Source organism: Pristis pectinata, chromosome 1, assembly GCF_009764475.1.
Source record: "Pristis pectinata isolate sPriPec2 chromosome 1, sPriPec2.1.pri, whole genome shotgun sequence".
Lineage (NCBI taxonomy): Eukaryota > Metazoa > Chordata > Chondrichthyes > Rhinopristiformes > Pristidae > Pristis > Pristis pectinata.
Genome location: NC_067405.1, coordinates 58,026,653 through 58,050,002, shown reverse-complemented (window position 1 = coordinate 58,050,002; position 23,350 = coordinate 58,026,653). Strand labels below are relative to the sequence as shown.

The window sequence follows — 23,350 nt, the reverse complement described above, 5'->3', positions numbered from 1 at the left end:
AGTGCCTATTAATGAAGGAGGTCCAGCAAGGATTTGTTAAGGACAAATTGTATTCGATTGACTTGATTGAATATTTTAAGTTAGTAGCAAATTTTGATGAAAAGAATGTAGAAAATATCATCTAAATGGATTTTCAGAAGGTGTTGTTTGAAGTTGTAAATAAAAGGCTGGGTCGCAAAATTGAGGTCCTTGGCATTAAAAAGAGATTTGTAATGTGGACAAGAAATTAGCTGAAAGGCAGTAGTGATAAATGGTTGTGTTTCAAACTGGAAGGTAGTAGAGAGTGGTGTTTACCAGGAGTTAGTGCTGGGGCTACTTCTCTTTTTGATTATTCATTAATAACACTAATAAGTAGAAATTTAACTCTACACACCAAAATTTGTAGATGACACAAAGCTTGGTAAAAGGTAAACAGTGAGGAGGATAGTCATAGACTGAAAGAAGGCAGCCGAGCTGCATGAGTAAACAGGTGGTAGCTATAATTTCATATAAAGTGTGAAGCGATTACGTTTTGGCAGAAGAGAGACGGTATTGACTAAATGGCACAGTTCAAAAGGATGTACAGGAATTTAGTACATGAACATAAATCCTTGAAGTGTCAGAGCATGCTCCAAGAATGATTGCTTAAGGCATATGGGATCTAGCTATTTAGCAGGGATGTTATGTTAAACCTGTGCAAAGCATTGATTAAAACTGTGATCATCATAGTTAAAGTCATTGGAGAGGGTGGAGAAAAGTTCCAGTGGAGACAGGTTCCAGCTTTAAGGATAGATTAGAGGGGTCAGGATTGTTCTCCTTGGAGCAAAGAAAATTGAGGGGAGGTTTGCTGGCAGTGTACGAGATTATGACTGGTTTAAATGTGGTAAATAGAGACAGTTCATGGACAAGGAGACAGAATTAAAATTTGGGGCAAAAGCTACAAGGGGGATATGAAGAAAATAATTTTTACTAATTGTCAGGATTTAGAATTCAATGCCTATAAGGATAGTGTAAACAAAATCAGTAAATGCCTTAAGACTTGAGAGAATAATTTGCCACCTTATTGGGGGGGTGGGGGGGGGGGTGGTGGGTGGGAAAGCAGGGGAACAGGACTGATGGAATTGCTGTATTATGAATTGGTACAGACTTGATGGGCTGAATGCTGTAGCAATTCTATGATAATTATTCCCTCATCATTGCTGGGCCAATATTGTGGATGCAACTTCAGCACTTCCAAGAACAACCAGAGAAGGACAATAAGTGCCTGTCATGCCAGTGTGTCAAAATCTCGAGAATAAATTAAATAAAACAATAAAAAATAGTTGATTAAAAACAGTAAAAACATTCATTTATCTAATCATTCTTAATTCTACTTCTATTAATGTCAGAAATTCAAAATTAAATTTCCAAATCTAGAAATAGAATTTTTAGGATACAATGGATGATGAGAATATTGTTGACTATTCATCATGTAAAACGACATAGAAAGGTGTATTTCAATCCATGTATAATTTTGTCCAATGTGAAATTTTCTCCCAAAGGTCATGTTGAAGTAGTTTCTTTGCTGTTGAGTCATGGAGCTGAAGTTACGTGCAAGGATAAGAGAGGCTACACTCCACTGCATGCAGCTGCATCCAATGGAAAGATTAATGTGGTGAAACTACTGATCAATCTTGCGGTGGAGGTGAGTGTTGTTTGCTTGGAAGATGGTTAGAGCTAAAGTGCATATTTTTGAAGTACTCAAATAGATAAGAGGCCGGCAGGTACATAGCAACGGCACACCAGCAACTACTTCCATTTGTATAGTGCCTTTAATGTAGAAAACCTATCACAATGCAGTTCACAGAAGTGCAATTCAAACAAAATAATTATACCAATCCCTATATCTGGGCAGATGATTAAAAGCTTGGTCAAAGAGCTTTATGGGGAGTCTTAAAGCAGCAAAGACAGGTTGGGAAGAAAAGAGATTTGGGATGGAAACTCCAGCTCTTGGGGCCTTGGCAGTTGCAGGCACAGGAGCCAGTAGTTTCAAGATCAAATCTATAGAGATGCTCAATAAGTTAGAATTAGAGAAGTCCAAATATCACGGAGGATTTTGGGTTTGGAGAATGTTGTACAAGTAGGGAAGATTAACACCATGGAGGATTTCAGACAAGGCGTGGTTATTTTAAGATCTAGCTCTTGCCAATGTAAGTCACCAAACAGGGGTTCAGGGGAGAATGTATCTTGATGCAATTTAGGATATAAGCAGGAGAGTTTTAGAAGATCCAAAATCTTGGAGACTAGAATGAAGAAGGCTAGTCAGGAATATGAATTCTAAAATTCAACTTTGGGGACAGATGTGACCTGAGGTTTATGAACAATTTAGTTGTGATTCTGGCAATTTCTAAGGAGAGGGATGGAATTGTTTGTGATGTGGACCAAAGGCAATGGTTTTTGCTCTTCTCATTGTTTAGTTGGAGGAAATCTCTGTTCATTTGTTGTATGATGATAATCAACTCATCATGTAAGAGATGATTATAGGGATAAGTTGCAGGTGGTGGATCAAGAGAATTGATGAAGTAAAAATGGGTGTCTTCAGCACACAGGTAAAAATTGTTACCGTTTTTCTGGAAGATGTTGCTGAGCACATTTCAAGCTCTGGAATGTATTGTCAAAAAGCAAGATCTTGATTCCAAGATCGTATATTGAAAGAAGGTTGTTGGCTCTGATCTCACTTCTGAAACCTGAGCATACAATCCACCATAACGCTGGATATTTTGTACTGAGTGTGCTGCATTATTGGCAGACTTTTTCCATGAAATGTTAATCAAGGGCTATGTCAGCCTGTTCAGGTGGATGTTTGGTGGGAAGAAATGCAGTTGTATTTGAAGTAAAGTTTGGGATTTGGTGATCTTTACTTCAACAAACATTGCAAAAAATAATTAATTGGCAAATTTATTTGATTGCTGTGCACAATTTGCCTGCTGCAAAAGTGAGCAGACTTCAAAGTATATCATGGCTGTAAAGTGTTTTGGAATGTCTGAGTATGCAAAAGGTCCTGTCCAGGTGCAAGATTTTTCTTTTTGTGAAAAGAACAAAACAGTTGTTTTTTAAAAAAAAATTGGAGGACCATTATTTTGAAAGAGTGCAACTTTGCAAAATGGGAAGTAGAAACAAAAACTATTCTTTGATGTGAGGGATCTCATAATCAACAGATGATGCTTAAAAAATCAGAAAAATGAACAATTTACGAAGAAAATCATTCATTCTTATTATTCTTCATTTATTATTCATTCTTATTATTCTGACCAATGCTCACACTGACACTTGTGAACTTCTGTCCATATGCTTATGCATTTACTTGTGTCTGAGTATTTCATTCTGTGATGATATTGAGTGTACCTGTTCTTGAATGCTAAACTTAAGTCAAGACCTTAAGTCCTACCAGTTATAAGTATCTACCAGTACCCTCACTTTAGGGAGATTATACTGTATCAACTTGTATTTTGAAGACTAATTTACTTAACTACTTCAGTCTCTTTTCTGAAGGGGTTTAGCTGTCAATAATCACTGTTTCAAGAAGTGGGTTCCTCCTCCTGACCAAGGAGGAGATGCTTCCAGCTAACAAAGCAGATTAAACACAGTTATTTTATTTTAAATGGAGCACATTTATTTTGAGGAGTAAATTCTAACAGAGATTATAATTTTATAAAGGATTTCCAAATTGCAAGTACAATTCTTATAAACTAGAAAAACATATCAATGAGCTGCAGACAAACAAATCATCCATCGCAAAAAGGAAGGCTCAGAAGAGATCTTTCTTGGACTGAGGCTGAGGAGTGGATTTTATTTCTTCATCTCTGTAACTCTTGACAAACCTTACTGCCTGCTAGCATTTATTTTTTTTTTAACCAGTCTTCTAGTAATGACCTCATCTGCAAGCAATGTTGTTTCTCCTGATAAAGTAAAAAGGATGAGCAAGGAGTACTTATTTAGGAATTTAACATTTTTAAAGAAAATGCACCTTAATTCTCAGACTGTTTTCTCCTGCTGATAAGTACAATAATTCTTGGTAACTGTCTTCTTCTGTTGATAAGCACTCCGATAAGCATCTGTTTCTTAAGCACACTAATCCTTGGTACCTGTCTCTGAAGCACGCCATGGTGTCTGTTTCTTTGCTGACAGGCACCTTAATGAGAGTGAATTGCTCAAAAAAAGCTGAGGTTAGCAATTAGCATCCTGGGGCTGGAAAGTGAATATCCATCACAATTCATGCTTACTTAAGAATGGTTGTCAATGCTAACTACAATCATTTCATTTTATTTAGTGAACTTCCAGCTGGAGAAGGAGGTTAGTCATGACTAAGTTGCATTGAGGTTCTATGTATATTTGTAGAAGTATCTGATTGTGTCCTTGTATTTCAATCAGTAAAACAGACTACATAAAATCCTTATCATTATTATTCTTCGCGAACTCCATAGCTGTATGCATGAGATTTTATGGTAATTTAATATTTTGGAACGTGAATTGTTACAAGTACAGTAATTATTTGTAAAATTGGTGCTGTTACATATGAAAAAGTAGTTATTAACTCACTTTGCATAAAAGAAGAAAATATATACCAAGGTATTTTACATCACTAAGAATTCTGATTTTTTTTTAAATGTATACTATTTTAAATATAATACCACAAACTAACCTTAAAAAAAACCTATTTCTGAATGAATATTTATTTGAGGAAAACTAAATTTTAACAGTACAGGCAACCAATGCATTATGGCTGTTTGGGTATTGGAAACTTGCCCTTACCAAATTCACAAGTCACTACCCAAAAATTTGAGATATGGAATGAAATTCACTCTCATGGATTTTAGTTGGGGTTGGAAAAAGAGTAAACAGTTTTCTTTTCAACTCTCGTTTCTTGACATATGTGCAGACGGCGTGGCTTCGCTTCATGGAAAATTGTGATGCGGACCATTTTCTGGGAACACAACATCTCCATAACATGGGGGTCACCTGAATATAATTTTCCAGCTTGTGCTTCCTAAGATGCTTTTAATAAAAAGTAAAACCACAAAACTTGATTCATACGGGGATACATTGTAAAAAGCTAATGTAGGGGGGATTAGTATGAATGGCTTACTTTTGGACTGTGTCATTCATTTACTCCATTAATTTTGGTTTTGGACCTGCTGATGTTTTAATTCTTATACTAGTATTTTCTGTAAATTTTAATATTAGTTTGAGCCTGATAAACATGGATGAGATTTGTGTTTATAGGCAGTTACAAACATTAATGCTAAACGTATTCGTTTTCTGCATTAGAATTGTACAAAATTTATTTTTTCAGATTGATGAACCAAATGCATACGGCAATACGGCACTCCATATTGCATGTTACAATGGACAAGACATGGTTGTCAATGAGCTTATTGATTATGGTGCTAATGTGAACCAGCCCAACAACAAGGGATTTACTCCTCTGCACTTTGCTGCTGCTTCAACCCATGGTGCTTTATGTCTTGAACTATTAGTAAATAATGGAGTGGACGTTAATTTCCAGGTACATTCATTCTATCATTTTTCTTTGAAGTGGAAAATAATAAAGTAAATTTTATGAAGGGAAGATGACTTAGTCCACTGTTTTATTTTTGTTTTGAGTGGAACACGTATCTTTTTAAGAAAATAAGAACATCTTTTCCTCTGTGGGCATTATTGATAATTAGAGGTCTTCCCGTTGCTGAGTATTGCCAGGCAGTTGGGAAGCTTATTGGTTTCTTTACTTCTTAACATCAGGCTTAGAGATTCATAGAATGGTTACAGCACAGAAGGAGACCATTTGGCCTAACTTGTCTAAGTCAGCTCTCTACCAGAATAACTCACAGGTTCCAACACCCAGTCCCATCTCCATAGCTTTGAAAAATTTTTCATACATTTCTCCAATTCCATTCTGAATGCTACAGTGGAACCTGCCTCCATACAGTTGCAGGCAGTGCATTCTGGGTTCCATTCGTATGCTGTGTGTAAAGAAAAGGGTTTTTTTCCCTCATGTCACTTTGAATTCTGTTCTGATTTATTTTATACCCTTGACCTCTAATCCTTGACTCTTTCGTCAACAGGAACAGCCTCCCACTATCCACTCTGTCCAGTCCCCTCATCATTTCATATAATGAAATTAATATGCAAGTGAGCTTTTATATATTCAGTTGAATAACACAGACAAGGTTTGTTTCTCTCTGGACACATGGTGAGTGATCTGCCAACCTGAATTTGTCACTTCTAGAGGAGAAGCAAACGTCAAGGCTAAACAAGGTCACTCAAGGAATTGTGATTAGTTCCCTATCTTCAGCCACACACGTTCTGTCTTTAGACCTTCCTTAAATAAAAATAAAAAGATGTGACCATTTCTTCTATAGGTATAGGATTTGATTTGTTATCCAGGGTGACAATTTTGATGATCGTTTCACTGAATATTAAAATTGAAATGCTCATTATTTTTTTCAAGAGTAAAGATGGCAAGAATCCTCTGCACATGACTGCTATCCATGGCCGATTTACACGATCACAAACGCTCATTCAAAATGGTATGTTGAAATAATTTTTGGACTAGAATCTATTTAAAGATTTTAAATATCTTCAAGTGCATGACTATTTTGGAAAAGCTGTTGCTGCTAAAATTCAAATTTGAATATAGAAACTAAGTACTCTGCTCTGACTAAAATCTAATTTGAATATGGAAACTGTAATCATGCTTTTAATTGTTGTAAACAAAAAAAAATGATGATTTTAATTTACAAACACAGAGGAACTATACTTGAACAATTGTTCTGTTTTTCGCTGACACGGTGGGGATTCTAAAACAAAAACATGGGATTCCTTACTCTACTAGACACAAGTCAGCAATGCATAGAAATAAAAGCAAACTGCTGGAAGCACTGTGGCTCAAGCAGTATCTTCCCTCTACACTCACTGCTCCGATGCAGAGTCTACACCCAAAACGTCAATCTTTGCCTCCACAGATGTGCTTGACTCGCTGAGTTCTTCCAGCAGTTTGTTTTTGCTCCAGGTTCCAGCATCTGCAATTTCTTGTGTCTCCAGTGCAAAGAAATACTTTCCAGTTGTCTGGATGAGTGCAGCTCTAAAAACACTGAAGAAGTAATACTACCCAGGACAAATCTGCCAGCTTGATTGGCACTCCATTAACTATTCACACCGTCTACCACTGCTGCAGTGTGTACCATCTACACTCTGCATTTGCAACAACCTGCCAGGGCTGCTTTAATAGCACCTCCCAAGCCAGTAGCTGCCAGTTACTTGTTATTTATCAAATCGCAGACAATCCTGACTTGAAAATAGGTAATTGTTCTTTTGTTGGTTGCCGGATCTTTCTGGACCTCTTTCTTTAATTACATTATGGGTGCACTTTCATTCCAAGTACTGCATTGCTTTTAGATTTCTCCATATCATTATCTACTCTAGGTAAATAGGCATAATATTAAGAACCAAGGAAAGAAAGTGATCTTTTACATGCACCTGAGGGGAGAGACAGTGTAAATGCTACGTCTCCTGTGGTGCTGTACTCTCTCATTATTGCACTGATGTGCCAGGCTAAATTTTTCTGCTGAAATATCAGGAGTAGGACTTCAGTTCATGATCTTTAGACTGAGATGACAGTACTACCCTCTAAGCCCTGGCCAGTAACTGTAACAACCAAGAGATTTACATGACAATAAGCAGATGCAATTTTTGGAAATGGACCTATCTGCTTATTTGTCAATCTTTCTGTTTAGGGAAATAATCCTGAAAGTTCAGTCTTCATAATATTTAGTAATAGGTTGCTGCTAACTTGGAAAATGTAAAATCCCTGGTCTAAATGTTATGTGGATTGCTTCAGATTTGGCTAATTTTGTCAGAGTCATAAAATCATACAGCATGCAAGCAGGCCATTTAACCCAACTTGACTGAACCAGCAGGTGGCCACACTTCCATATTAATCCCATCTCCCAGCACTTGGTCCATAGCCTTCTATGCGTTAGTGATTTAAGTGCCCATCCAGGCACTTTTTAAATGCTGTCAGTGACCCAGTTGCGACCAGTGTCTCAGCAGTGCATTTCAGGTACTTGCCACCTCCCCATCACTCCCCACCATCCCCTGTGAATCTCTTCCCCCTTACCCTTAACATATGTCCTCTCGTTTTATCTATCTCTAATATGGGGAAAAGTTTCCTGCAGTTTACCCTGTCTATACCCCTCATCGTTTTATATGCGTTAATCATGCTCCCTCTTAACTTCCTCCACTCCAGGGAGAACAAACCCAGCTGCTTCAGTCTCTCCTCATAACTGACTCCATCCCAGTCAAGATCTTGGTGAATCTCCTCTGCACCCTGTCCAGTACTATCACATCCTTCCTATAGTATGGTGACTAGAACTGCATGCAGTAATCCAGCTGAGGTCTGACCAAGGTTGGAGCATAACTTGCCTACTTCTGTATTCAGTAACTCGTCTAATGGAGGCCAGTATCCCATATCTCTTCCTAACCACATTACCTATTGATGCTGCCACCTTTATGGACTTGTACTCCAAGGTCCCTCTGTTTCTCAGTAATCCCTAAGATCCTGTTCTAAGATCTTGGTGTATGTCTGAACGTTATTAGTACTGACAAAAAGTATCACCTCATATTTATCTGCATTAAACTCCATAGCTATTTTTCACCCCATTTCAGCAACACATCAATATTTCTCTATAGCCTAAGACTATCTTCTCTGCCCATCTTTGTGTCATCCGTAAACTTCCTGATCATGCCTCCCACGTCCATGTCCAAGTCATTCACGTATATTACAAACAACAACAGTTGCAGTGCCAATCCTTATGGGACACCACTAGTCACAGGCATCCAATTGCAAAAACAGCCCTCTACCATCACCCTCTGTCTCCTGTTGCCAAGCCAATTTTGGATCCAACTTGCCCTGGATCCCATGGCATTTGAACTAACCTTTTGAACCAGTCTCCCATGTGGGACCTTGTCAAAGACCCCCGTATGATTAGTATATACACATACAAGGTACTATTGCATTGCAGGAACTTGTTGGTGAGGATTAGGACAGGTTCAGTCAGGAAGTGACAATGGATCTGCAAAAGGTAGATTTGTATTTAACACAGGTCAATAATGTGTGTCGGGAGCTTATTAGCTAGAAGTTCTAGGCCAGTAATTCAGAGTTCATTGTTACCAGTGCACTGTGACTGTAGTGTAGCATCAATGGTCTGCATTGCAACATCCTGCCAGAATCTCTTCAACATCACCATTGAAACCCATGAACTGTAATATTCAGAGGAATGCCAGCAAATGTGAATGCCACCTCTTCAAATTTGTGGAGGCATATGCTGTAATGTAAGAATTAGAGAAAATTCCTGTTAAGGAAAGGAAGATTTTGAAACAATTTGAAAACAAGAACAAAGTCTTTTAGTTGATGCACAGGAGGAAAAAAACAACGGGGTTTGGTATTCCAGGGCTAAAGGAGTTGATACTGTCCAGTGTATGAATCCTAACTGAACTAGAATTTTAAAGTCCATTGAGGATTATGTTGGAGAAAATTTTGCCTGGAAGTGTCCAAGCTGCAGGTGAGTTGGGAAATGTAAACAATTGATCATTAACACATGGAAAACTTTCAAACATGTTTAATCTGCTTTGAGGTACAGTATCAAAATATTTGCTGTTAAGTTTTCTGTTTAATCTGTTATTAAGCTATCTTTTTAAAAGAAGTGTAACTTTTTCTTGAAGGTAGTGAAATAGACTGTGTTGATAAAGATGGCAATACACCATTGCATGTGGCAGCCAGATACGGACATGAACTTCTTATTAATACCTTGATAACCAGTGGAGCCGAAATGACTAAGTAAGTTTCTGAAGGAGCATTATGTTTTGCATGAGTCTGATTGTATTTCACTTATTTCAACTTTTCATCGCTATAAGTTATTGTCCCTTTAGTGTTTGTAAGCTTGGTGTGCAGATGTTCACAGCACTACCAAATATTCCAGGTTCATTTGATACACAAAATTTAAGAACTAATATTGTTTCATACTGGTGAGTTGTTCAATCCACCAAAAGTGAGTTCACTTTTACTGTAATATACATTGCTGTAGTTAGTTGCTGAAGGGGATTCGTGTGACTTTTGCTATGGAATGATCAATTTTAATTTGCTTCCCTTACTATCACTATGTCCCAGCCAATCCTTTTCTGTTTCTGGCTCTTTATGATGAAAGGTAATTGACTTAAAACATGTTTTTCTCTCTCTATGGATGTTGCACATTTTACTGAGCACTTCTTGCATTTTCTGTTTTTATTTCAGATTTCTTTCATTTGCTTTATTTTGCTTTTGAAATAAAGATGAAGCATTTAGTAGTCTTTCATGTGCAGCAAGATGACTGGGTAGTGGGTAACTTTAATAATTTTGCCATTCACGAAAGGAAGTAATATTGGTGTGATTTTAGTGAAACTGAAAGACAGTAACATATTTGTATGATTTCCATTATGAATGAATATGGAGAATTGTAAATTTTTTTATCTGATAATGATTTTGAACAGTTATTTTTTTGCTACTTTAGAAAACCTTATTGCCCAATTACACAGATATCTCTGAATATTGTATTATTTTGCACTGAATTTAACCCAAATGTATTTGTATTGTAATATAAGATATCTGCGCTGAAATTATACCATAATATATGATATAATTGTGATTTTTCTTTCTTAGACGTGGCATCCATGGTATGTTTCCTTTGCATTTGGCTGCGTTGAATGCACATGCAGACTGCTGCAGGAAGTTATTGTCATCAGGCAAGTATATTAAAAACAGTATTGAATCACTAATTCTACAAACACTTATGGCTTTGGCCATTTGGCCAATTGCTGAATAACTTCCTGTGCTCTTCTGTTCTCTAATACTTATTACAATTGCAATTTAGCACAGCACAAGGCTTTCCTGAGTTGTTATATTTCAATTGCTGCAGTATCCTGAGTTGTTTTAGAAATCAATGGGCTGACTTATTTTTCTTGGCATGGGTTGAGACAGTGCTGAATATAGATTGTTGATGATTGACAGTTTCCACACAATTCTTTAAAACAACTTTTGAATGAGCAACTCTGTTAACCCTTTAACTTTTGAAACACTGTAATAATTAATTTGCTAATTATGTGTAATCATGTTTACTGCTTTTCCATCCAATTGTAATCAACAGACACAAAATATAGCTCAAAATCTGGTATAAAACATTATTGACCTCTTAGGACTGGAAAAAAAAGTTATGACGTATTCTTGCTTTAAAAATGTTTGTATTCTCAGCTATGAAGCTGTAATGGAGTAGAAACTAACAGTACTAACCAAAATTACTATTTTACTCAGCTATTTCTCGTAGTAGCCCATTATTTTTAAAGGACTTGTTAGCCTATTGAACAATTTCTAAGGAAATCACTTCTTCGGCAGTTGGTGAAATTCTTGTACTAACTGATTTCTGTCTTTATAATATTTCTTGCGGTCTATTAGGACAAAAATATAGCATAGTGTCATCATTTAGTAATGAGCACATGCTGTCTGCAGGCTTTGAAGTAGACACCCCTGATAATTTTGGAAGGACTTGTCTTCATGCTGCTGCTGCAGGAGGGTGAGTTTGTTTTTGAACAAGCATTAGTTCTTCAAGTATCATTTATTCATTTGAAATCTGAATTGTATGGTCAGGATTTTTTGGTCAGCAGCAGAGTGACAGCAGTCATCTCCAGCCCCAAACATCTAGTAATTCCTTCAGTGTGGATTTCACTCCCGTTGGGATTTCTGGCAGACATCAGTTTAAGGAGCTTCCTGAAATCTACAATTCAGGCATGCTGAGCAGCCACTTGCATTGAAGAATTCTCTCAGCCTAAGAAGGGAAAAGCAAAATTGGTTTATATTTTAAACATTTACAGAACATTCATATATGATTTAAGGTTGCTTTTGAAATATAAATACTTTCTTTTTTTTAAGATAATTCATTGCAACTTGAAGTGTTGTTTGGATGGAGTTACAATTTACAGACTTAAATACCTTTGGTCCAGAAAGTTGCTCAAGTAGTAATTCTGGTTCATTATGGCATAAATTTCTCTTGGTTATCATGAAACTGAGCAATAACATTTCTAGTGTATTTTGCAGTAAGATTTAATTCCAATTTCTCATATCTTTCATTAATTCAGTGGATTTTCCTTGATTGTAGTGAAGAACATTACAAATGGTTTGGCCAGTGAAGGACTGCTGAATCACTGACAGTAATTTTGGATTTTTCAACTTCAACAATGCACTGGTGAAAATCCCAAAGTTGCAACTACAGTGGCAACAGACAGGATTGTATTTTTCTTATTGAATTTCTGAGATCTCTTGATCATAAGATTATTTGTTTATTTTGTAATTAACCTGTGTGTTTGACTTCTTTGAGAGGACTTTGCAATTAGTCATACACCGTTTCACTTTAACATGCAATATGTTTCATCACACAGCAATGTTGATTGTATAAAACTGTTACTGAGTAGTGGAGCGGATTTCAACAGCAAGGACAAATGTGGGAGGTGTGTGGCCTAATCTTAATTTATAGACTAAATCCAATTGGTTGCACACAGCAGCCAATGTTATTGTGCTTTACGGCAATAATTTAAATGTACTTGTTTTCTTATTAATTTAGAATTTTTGTATGATAAATTTAATTCTTCAAATCAAGAATTTACTACGTACTCCTTTATTGGTAGTTTGTTAGCAGGAATTTAAGTTTGGAATTAGAAATTAAGTATTTGACATTTCTTTTGAAAACTATTTAAACAATTATAATGTACAAAGTAAGTTTCAGTATGTAAGAAATTAATATACTTCCTGATTTGAATCTGATAGAATTGGATTTTTAAAATTTTTTCAACTTAATGTTATCTTACAGGACTCCACTGCACTATGCAGCAGCGAACTGTAATCACCAGTCTATCATGACGTTAGTATCCAAGGGCGCTAATATTAATGAAACAGATGAACGAGGTTGCACTGCTTTGCACTATGCAGCAGCATCTGATAAGGACAGGAAGTAAGCGCATTTATTTTTGTGTGGTATGGAGTAATGAGCTTACAACACCATTCTGTTTAATACACACTAGTCTGCTATATATGCTTTTTTAGTTCATTTTGGGCTAGAAATGCCCTTATGGAATGCAATACATAAATGGTTTAAATATTTGAAATTCATAAAATTAGTTGGAGTTTACTTTGATAAAATTGGATTCAGACATTTTGTCATGGTTATTTGTTTGGTTTGCATAAATGAATAATTGTGGCAGAAGGGGAAGGGACAACAATTTGAATACATATCAAATCCTTTCAAATATTTTTCTAATGATGGAAAAGAACCCAACTACAGTCTTATTTTGAAATTGTTCACAAATTAAACACTCTAAATCTCCTGGATGTTTTGATTCTTTCACCAAGAAAAAGAAATATCTTGGAAAACTCGGATGAAAGTGCTGAAGAACTTGATGACATCAATGAGACAAAAGAGAAAGAGGCCTCATTGTAAGTTCAAATTTTTCAAAAATAATGGTTAATCTAAAATCTCTGTGGTGCTGGCTGTAAAATACCCAATGATATAAACATCACCATCTCCACCTGGTTCCACTTGCCTGTCACCCACACACTTTACTTACTGGGTCTTCTATCCCCTCCTCCAACTGGTTCCACCTGCCTATCATCCCTCATCTGTTTCCCCTTATCACATTCCTTTTCAGATTCCAACATCTGCCGCCCTTTGTGTCTGCACTTATCACCTTCTAGCTTGTGTCTCTGTCTCCACCTTGTGGTATGTTTACCTGTTCAACTCTGCCAGATCTTAGTGACAGGCAAGCCATGTGATTTCAACAATTCATGAACATCGTTGGCTTCAACTTAATTGAAGCCTACTTCCCTTGCCATTTGTACAATATCTTCGGGAACTATTGCTGAATAAGAATTGACTTCTTAAAAGCCAGTAGAAAGAAAATGCACAACATCAGTGTAATTTTTCTTGTAGCAACCATTTACTAACTGACAAGAGACTTCATACCAAGAATAACCAATCAATGTACCAACATCATAAATGTTGACCATTTCCAAAATTCCTTGTCTGTAGGTTTTTTAGTGCCATCTGTGCCCATAATTAACTTATAGAATGTCCTTCTCAAATCATATGCTTTGAATGTGGTAACAACACCCTGGTCCGTAAGCTGCAAAAGAGATCTTATAAAAACAAGAGATGTGGCATAAAAACAGCTTTCACTTCAGGACACAAGGTTTTAAAATCAACAACATGGACAGGAGCATTGTCTAATATGAGAAGAATCTTTTAAGATTAAATTATTGTCCTGACAGCATTTTTTCATTTCCGGCACAAAATAAACCACAAACCACTCATAGGAAATTTGCCTCGTTATTCAAGCTTTATGATGGGACTTCCAAATTACAGAAAGATGAAATTTCATGTTGCTTTTGAGTGTCTGTGGATTGTCACGTCAACACACAAGATACAGCTTCAGTTCCTTAACGCCATTAGCTTTGCCTTCCAACAAGAGAGTTAGCTTATTCTACGAGGAGCACTTTTCTCTCTCATGGAAATACAAGTAGGAGAAGGAATACATTTGCAATGCAGGTCAGTTTCATCAACATTTTCTATGACGTTCTTAAGTTCATTGGAAACATCTTGGCACCATCTGCTTCGGCACTGGCCGCCTTGTCCAGAATTGTCACGTCCATTAATGAATATCTATTCCTGATTCGGTGGATCCAACCATAGGCAGCCTCAAAGTCTCACTCTTTTTTCCCGATTCTTCTCCCAACTATTCCCAGAAGTCTGTATGTAGACTTGAGGCTTTCTCCTGAATAATGGTTAAGCTGAGCAGTGTATTTTTCTTGTTGAGATCCTCGTTCCACACTGCAAGCATATGTTCCACTTCATCCGTAATCACACTGTCTTGTTTTCACATCAGAATGCTTTAATGCAACCTTAGCACGATCTTGTATCTTTTCAGCCTTAATATAGAACTTACAGACATCAGGGGCATGTTCAATGCACCCTTATGTCTATCGAATGTCCATCGCTCTTATGGCAATTTATAATTTACATATCCAACACTCAGACGGTGTTGGGTTTATCTGCTTTTCCTTTGCTTTTTGCACTACTATCACTTGACTTGTGCTTCCCAGCTAACGTTGCAATACATGGATATTGTGATTAAAAATGCACAATAACCAAAGTTTGTAAGCACAACTACAGTCAACACATGAGAGAACAGACTGAGGAAGCATCATCATAGAGGATGCTGGGACATGTTAAGTCAATGAACGATAGAGGGATGTTAAGTTATTCGAGGGGTGCAGGAGATTTGCCTAACTCGACAATGATGCTTAGAAATTATGCTTAATCTGCAGCAAAGTAAGTACACAGTAATGTATACTGAAAGTGTTCTCAATTTGAAGTGTGAAATAGCACATAGCGGGATGACGTCTAACAAGGACTCCCGTACATACAATACAACTGTTTGAATAATTGTTGACAGCCTGCAAATTTTGTCAAGTACAGTAGAGATCTACATATGATCTACTGCATGATTTTCATTGCATCTTGATACATCTCTTAAATTGCTTTGTGTGATCTGAGAGCCCATATTTAACATAGAACATTATAGCACAGTACAGGCCCTTTGGCCCACAATGTAGTGCTGCCATTTTATCCTGCTCTAAGATCTATCTAACCCTTCCGTCCCAGATAGCTCGCCATTTCTCTGTCATTCATGTGTCTATCTAAGAGTCTCTTAAATGTCCCTAATGTATCTGGCCCCACAACCTCTGCTGGCAGTGCGTTCCATGCACCCACCACTCTGTGTAAATAAAAAAAAACTTACCCCTGACATCCCCCTTGTATCTTCCTCCAATCACCTTAAAATTCTGTCCCCTTGTGTTAGCCATTGTCACACTGGGAAAAAGTCTCTGACTGTCTGGGATACTTCTATCAAGTCACCTCTCATCCTCCTTCTCTCCAAAGAGAAAAGCCCTAACTCACTCATAAGACACGCTCTCCAATCCAGGCAGCATCCTGGTAAATCCCCTCTGCACCCTCTCTAAAGCTTCCACATCCTTCCTATAATGAGGCAACCAGAACGGAACACAATACTCCAAGTGTGATCTGACCAGAGTTTAATAGAGCTGCAGCATTACCTTGCAGGTCTTGAACTCAATACCCTGACTAATGAAGACCAATATGCCTTCTTAACAACCCTATCGAACTGTGTGGCAACCTTGAGGCATCTATGGACGTGAACCTCAAGATCCCTCTGTTCCTCCACACTGCTAAAAGTCCTGCCATTAACCTTGTATTCTGCCGTCAAATTTGATCTCCTGAAGTGCATCATTTCGCACTTTTCTGGGTTGAACTCCATCTGCCACTTCTCAGCCCAAGTCTGCATTCTATCAATATCCTGTTGTAATCTACAGCAACCTTCTACACTATCCACAACACCACCAATCTTTGTATCATCAGGAGACTTACGAACTCACCCTTCCACTTACTCATCCAAGTCATTTATAAAAATCACAAAGAGCAGGAGTCCCAGAACAGATCCCTGCAAAACACCACTGGTCACTGACCTCCAGGCAGAATACACTCCATCTACCACCACACTCTGACTTCCATGAGCAAGCCAATTCTGAATCCACACAGCCAAGTTTCCCTGGATCCCACGCCTCCTAACTTTCTGAATGAGCCTTTCATGAGGAACTTTATCAAACGCCTTACTAAATTTTTAAACAAAATTTGGGGTTATGAGTAAAATTGTGCTGCTGGGCTTGTATTAATTGTAAATGTTAATTCAGTTTGTAAAATAGTGTCCTTTATCATTGTAGTACATGTACAATGAATTGGCAAATTTATTTTATTAGAATAATTGATTTATGGTAGTATATTGAAGTTTTGTTATGAATACTGAAATTCTACTTGGGTGTAAAATATTGAGGTATTAAATAGCTGTACTACGAAGTAGTGAGAGGAGGATTAAGCTTATTACTTTGTGTGTATTGACTATACATCTAATGGGTTTTAAGTTATTCTTGGGATTACAGTATATCTGTGTCAGTTCAAAAATGCACAACTCTTTCCACACAGGAAGGAGGGGGAATTCTATGAATTCCAGATCAACTTCTACACATTTGGTAGCTGGGGTGAATAATTTGATGAAATTCTTTCTTGGTTGGAAATTACAATATTTTCTGGAGTAGGGGAAGTGAAATGGATTAGAACTGGGCACAAAGATGTTATTTAATTTGTTTGGGTTTAATTTGTTACAGCTATATAGAAAAGCCCAGATTAATCATTGTCATTTTTACTTTTTTGTGCATTTAACATTTTTTGAAAAAGTTATTTTAGTTGGAAACTTTTCAGATGAGAAATTAGGAACTTTATCATTTAATGTTGAATTAAAATCCTCTGCAGGTTAGCATTACCTGACAACAACAAGCAGACAAAAAGTCACTGAACAATTTTTTACACAAATACATACTGGATGGTATATTGAAACGTTTGCCATTATCAGCAGACTTCTGTATACGTGAGAAAATATTAATCATTGGAGTTTGGAATAATTTACCCTCAGGTTTGAACAACTGAGCTATTGAGGATCTTGCACAGATATCCTAGATTGTAGCACAGCAGCATTGTGTGTTTTGTTGGATAATGATGTGATGGTTAGTGATATGGATTCAAGGGGATTGACTCAAAGCTTCTGTAATGGGTCAAGATACTCAATTGTGTTTAATTTAGGAGTGGCTAAATACATTGACCTAGAAATTTGATCTTATAACGCTATTTCTTTCAGCATTGTTTTATAATTGATCCTTTTTTTCCTGGAGTGAAACATAATAACCATTTTCCCATTTTATTAGAGCGATTTGCATTTGCACAAGTCACCTTTCCTGTGTTGGATTCATATCTACTGATGTTAATCCTTGTGAAAAATTCCATTTTCCAGTCTCCCCTGATAAAGTCAATCATGCTATTCCAAAGCCTACTTTTGTTGGTCACTTGTGGACCAGTTTTTCTTAACACAGTGTGTTTCATAGCTGTGCGATTTGCAACTTCTACATTTTGCTCCACAGCATTCTGGAGGCTGACTGCTGCACCACTGCTGCTCCTGGATTGGATAGCTCTAATAATTGAGAAAAAGTTCACTGTCATACTTAACTTAATAGCCATAAGACTGTTCCAGGTGGCTACAGCTGTCCTATACCATGTATCACAGTTTCTTGCTTACTGCAACATTGCTGATATGCTTAATATTTCAGGAGAAATAACATGTTTTTCCTTCAGATCAAAATATGAGGGAGGGGAGTAGAAGGGATTGGGATTGCTGGTATTGCTGACTTCTCATGGTTCAGGCTGTTAAAGTGTAGTTTCATGTTAAGAACCCGAGTCCTATGTGAATTGTAATGGCCTCCACTCAACCAATGTCCAGGTTTTCATCAACCATCAGAGGTAATTCCTTGAGCTCTGTTCCAGGTGGCTTGACAGTTGTCATGGCTCCTTCATTTTAAGGTAGTCACATTGGTCTTTCATTTATCAGCAGGCACACTGTCCCACTGGATGTACTTTGGTGACAGTGCACTATTCCCTTCCAATTTCACTCCTGTGCTTCCTCTAGCCATTGCAGCTTAGTGCCACCATTAAAAAAAGCCACAGCAGCACAAGGAACTTAGCTGAGACAACATTTAACTTTAAAATAAGATTTAACTGCTTGCACTGTTCAAGAGATGCCCTTGAGTACTTGCCGGACAGTTTTCTACTTCATTGCAGTCTATAGCTTACTGCAAGACTCGGCAAACAGGCAACAATAGGGCTTTGGGGAAGAAGGTTGAGGATGGAGGATTCACCCCTAACAGTGATGGTCACAGAAATTGCAAGTGGAAGGCAGCACAGATGGGATATCCTATCTGGACATGCTGTCAGGAACCATCTAATGGGCTGCAGATTCTCAAATACAAAATATATTTGTTTGCAACTCACTCAAACATATCTACCATTACAATACCATTTTTACGTTCTTAGTAAGAGGCTTGGAAAATATCTCAAAGATTCTGCAGGAATTTTCCAGCAGTTGACCACTCTAGCACAGGTTTTGGAAAAGGTGTTATTGAAATTAGAGATTCTCATCATGTAATCAAGATGTTTGTTTTTTCCATTGTATAGCTTCTAGTAATGAACTTGACATCCCTGTTAGACAAGCGAAGTGATACCAAAGTATGACGAGAATTCATTGAACACATCATTTGCCTCAATGTGAATTCAATCTGCTCCCGCTGTGGTACTTTTTGTGATGGCTTCGTGCCATGTTAGGCTGCATTCATATTAGACCTCAAAGCATCTGATATTTATTTAATTCATTTCCAGGCAATGTTACTACACTTATGACAAGTAATTCCATTTATTAACCAGCCTTGCAGATCTAGTTCAAATGGTAGACTAATCTAGATCTAGGTCAGTTGGTTGAATCAATCTATCAACTGGATCAAATCCTCAGATGTCTCGGCACCAAATAAGATATGGTGTAATGGGCTCTTAATTCTCCGTTAGGTTAAATAGCATGCTGAGGCATGATGAGAAAATGGTAATCCATTAAATAGTACACTAATTATCTTCAATAACTGCATGAAATCATTTATGGTGAAGACTAGAACCCAAGACAATGCGATGTTGGCCTTTTCACCATGTTTTGAATGATTGAACCTAAGAGGTGCACACGTAGGTAGCTGTGTTTTTAGGCAGACACAGGAAGTAAGAGATGATTCTTTATATTTCTCAAGAATATGTTTGAAGGTGATGTCACACTGGGTCCACTGTAATGGAGGATCTATCGATCCTGATATCTGAATGATCTTTTTCTAATTGTATCCTGTTGGAAATGAAGTCACTATAGTGACTAATGGGTCATTGATTATGCTATTTAGATCTCTTCAATCTTTTTTGTAACAATGAAAAAGATTTGCAGATGAGATGTAAGTCATCCTAAGGTGAATTTTCTCTCTGAATGTTATGCCAAGTCTGACTTCAAGCAATTTTTGTTTAGTAATGATGCATGAATCCATCAAGGTATAATTGTCCCAATTAAGAGACCATTCTGAGTGGAAACTTATGATCATTAGAGACAGAGTCCAAGTGTCATGAATAGTGTGTAAATGCTGATTTTTTTTTCCCATTCTGGAGGAAACAGAAGACATTGTGTGCAGATCTGCTGTGATTCGGATCACACCACTGTTGCTATGACCGCTAAACCTTTACTGACCCTGGGGGCCCCTTCTGCAAAGCAGCTATGTATTATGAGGGTTGTACTGTGATCCTGCAAAATATCCTCCTGCTCCTGTAGAGGAGCTACTGCTTGCTCATAAATGATGGCAGGAAGACTTTAAGTAGCATGGGCTACACCCTCACAGAACCAGAAACTTGCTTCATCAGTCAATGTTGTGCCAGAGCATTTCTGGTTGCTGACAGAAGAATGTATATAATTGGCAATGATGCTTTTTGGTTTTGAGACCCTGCCCCACCCCTTGTAGGTCACATCACTTCAAGTGCTCATCTAGGCATCTTTTAAATGTGATCAATGTTTCTTCCACTTTTCACCCAGGAGTGAGCTCCTGCCCCTACTATTCCTGGGTGAATTGTTTTTTTTAGTAAATTCCCCTTTTGAACCTTTTACCTTAAATCCATGCTCCCAGATAACACACTTTCTGCCAAGATCAATTGGTCCCTTCTGTTCACTCTGTTGAGGTTTCTCATAAGTTTGTAAACCACAAGTAAATCTCCCTTCATTTTACTGTTTCCCAAAGAAGTTGTCCCTAGTCTTTTTGGTATCTCCTTGTAACTGTAAATCTTGAGCCCCTGCAAATCCTTGCAAAGCACTTGTACAAGCTCTAGTGCCATTGCATGTTTTCGACAGGGTAGTAAACAGAATTGTATACAGTATTGTGACTGTGGCCTAAGCAGTAACGGACAGAGTTCTAAAATGACCTCTCTGCAAGTACCGTATATCTTAACGATCTTATTTACCTATTCCACTATCTTCAGGGATCTGGGCACATGCACTCCACAATCCCTCTGTACCCCTCTGCTAGTATTTACATTATTTATTATGTGTTTCTGTGCATTGTTTGCCCTCCCAGATGCATTATTTCACTGTTCATTTTGAACTTCATGTGCCTAATTTGTGCCAACCAAATTAATACATTGATATCTTCCCAAAACTCCGATTCCTCTGTTATCTTGAACTTTTGGTATTAGTCATATCTTTCCTCATTTTGCCTTATCCAACTATGTCCATTCCTCATGATTTGGTCTGAACCCTCGCTGTCACCCCTTTATTGCTGCACACTTCTGACAGCTACTTGCTTTCATGTGGCTGTTCTTAAACTGTTCTTGCAAATTATATCACAGCCTTGTTAAATTAGCTTCATCCCTGTTGAGAACTTTTTACTTCAGTCCTATCTTAGTCCTTTTCTGGGACAGTGCCTTCAAAATGCATTTTAAAAAAAGAAGCCTTAAACATTGTCACCCTTTCCACTTGCACAGTGTCTTATACCAGCCCCTTTTTTGCTGGTCTTGCTACATATTGATAACAACACTTCACTTCAATCCATTTAAATAAATTCATTGGCTTCCATAACTGTTGCTCTACTACTGCCCTTGTTAACATAAAGGTAGATGAAATCCACCAGCCTTGGTAGTTTTGTGCTTTTGGGAAAGTACCTGCATATTCAGTCTTCTACCTCCCTTTGACAATTTGGGATCAATAGGACACTTAGGCCTATGCAATGGCCCCCTTTTTAATTCCTTGGTGCAATCCATATGGCATTTTGATTTTTCAAGTATGTCACCCCTCCTCAAGGTTGTCTTCTTAACTAATATACTGTAGCTGTATGCTCTCTCATACACAGCTCTCTCAAAGGAATGCAAACCAGAGAGATTGCAGGTTTGCTCTGCTGAGCTGGGAAGTCAAGCCTGTCTATCTAATAACCCACGAGAAGGATGGTCCTCTCTTCCAGACTGGTCAGTCTAGTAGTTTGAGTGGGGCATATCCTCCTCCAACAGGTGCCAGCTCCATGCCACCTTGGCTTGCAAGGTCAATGCCAAATTAATGACATTGAACCATGATGTGGTTGGCTTGATTAATGTGTGCCCACTGAGTGCTGTCAGGGAATATAGGGAGGTAATGAGAATGACAGTAATTTTGAGGCTGCCAGTGAGTGTGAAGGGTAGGAGAGTAAAGCAGCGGATCTTGCCGTCTATTCTGGTTGTGGGGAAAGAGAGCTGATGATTGAGTGGTCAGGGCTGAAATTAAGAACACTTTCCACTTGTAAGTGTTGAGTATAGTCATACTTTCACACCAATGAATTCACAACACTTCTGTCTAAACTACCTTGTACTGCTTTGGGTGTCACTTCTGGAGATGAGTTCCCTTCTGGGGTGGCCTCTTTGACCCCTAGTACAAAGGACTCTTGCATGGATCTCTTCCATTATACTCTCCTGGCCATGAGTACATCTGATATTAAGGAAATCAAGGGATACAGCGTAGGTGCAAGTGATATTGCAAAAAAAAGTATCAGCCATGATCTTGTGCCTGCTCCACCATTCAATATGGGGCTGACTGGCCTATTCTTGCTTTATTTCTTCCTCATCTGCCTCTCTTTTTCTTTTTTCTAGTCTTTTTTCTCTCTTTCTCCCTTTTTTCTTTTTTTTTCCTCCCTCTCGCTTTCAGCATGTACAACTGTTAGTTCACATCCTTTTTGAGGCCTGGGGTCATAACAGTGGCTTAATGCAAATAGGTGTGTGAACATGCATTGAACTTTTTTTATGGATTTCAGCTTTTGCTACAGCAGACAACATTTTTTAAACAGAAAGTTGTCTGCACTGTTGCATGCTGATTGCAATGGAAAATCATGATCTTGTAACTTTTGAAACCAGTGCAAGCACAACACATGATATTGTTTTAATACTCTGATTTTGGAACAAATGAATTGCTTGGTTGCTGTGTTGTATAAGTTGAATGTGTGTGTCAATTGGATATAGTAATACGACCCACCACGACTATGTCTGTGCTATATTGATGGGGTCGCAGGTGGTGATGGAGAAAATGGAACATTGCAATGCAAATTAATTGCTGTCTTTTGTCAAATATGTTACAGCTGTTTACAGTATTTGCTTCACAATGATGCCAATCCAACAATTCGAGACAAGCAGGGTTATAATGCCGTACATTATGCTGCTGCATATGGGCATAAGCAATGCCTGGAGCTGGTAAGCAATTTTATATTTATTTGATGCAG

General features: G+C 37.7%; 1 protein-coding gene across 5 annotated transcripts in view; it reads left to right on the top strand.

Moving 5' to 3' along the window:
* Positions 1 to 23,350, top strand: part of ankrd44 (ankyrin repeat domain 44) — a 123,062-nt gene that overhangs the window by 55,209 nt on the left and 44,503 nt on the right. For 4 of the 5 annotated variants that reach the window (XM_052019669.1, XM_052019678.1, XM_052019659.1 and 1 more), the window contains exons 7-16: positions 1,521 to 1,663; positions 5,312 to 5,524; positions 6,467 to 6,545; positions 9,739 to 9,853; positions 10,712 to 10,794; positions 11,501 to 11,618; positions 12,481 to 12,549; positions 12,909 to 13,049; positions 13,448 to 13,531; positions 23,210 to 23,321. In XM_052019669.1, coding sequence (XP_051875629.1) covers positions 1,521 to 1,663; positions 5,312 to 5,524; positions 6,467 to 6,545; positions 9,739 to 9,853; positions 10,712 to 10,794; positions 11,501 to 11,618; positions 12,481 to 12,549; positions 12,909 to 13,049; positions 13,448 to 13,531; positions 23,210 to 23,321 — 1,157 coding nt within the window. The remainder of the gene's footprint in view (positions 1 to 1,520; positions 1,664 to 5,311; positions 5,525 to 6,466; positions 6,546 to 9,738; positions 9,854 to 10,711; positions 10,795 to 11,500; positions 11,619 to 12,480; positions 12,550 to 12,908; positions 13,050 to 13,447; positions 13,532 to 23,209; positions 23,322 to 23,350) is intronic. The other variant, XM_052019651.1, reaches the window with a different exon arrangement.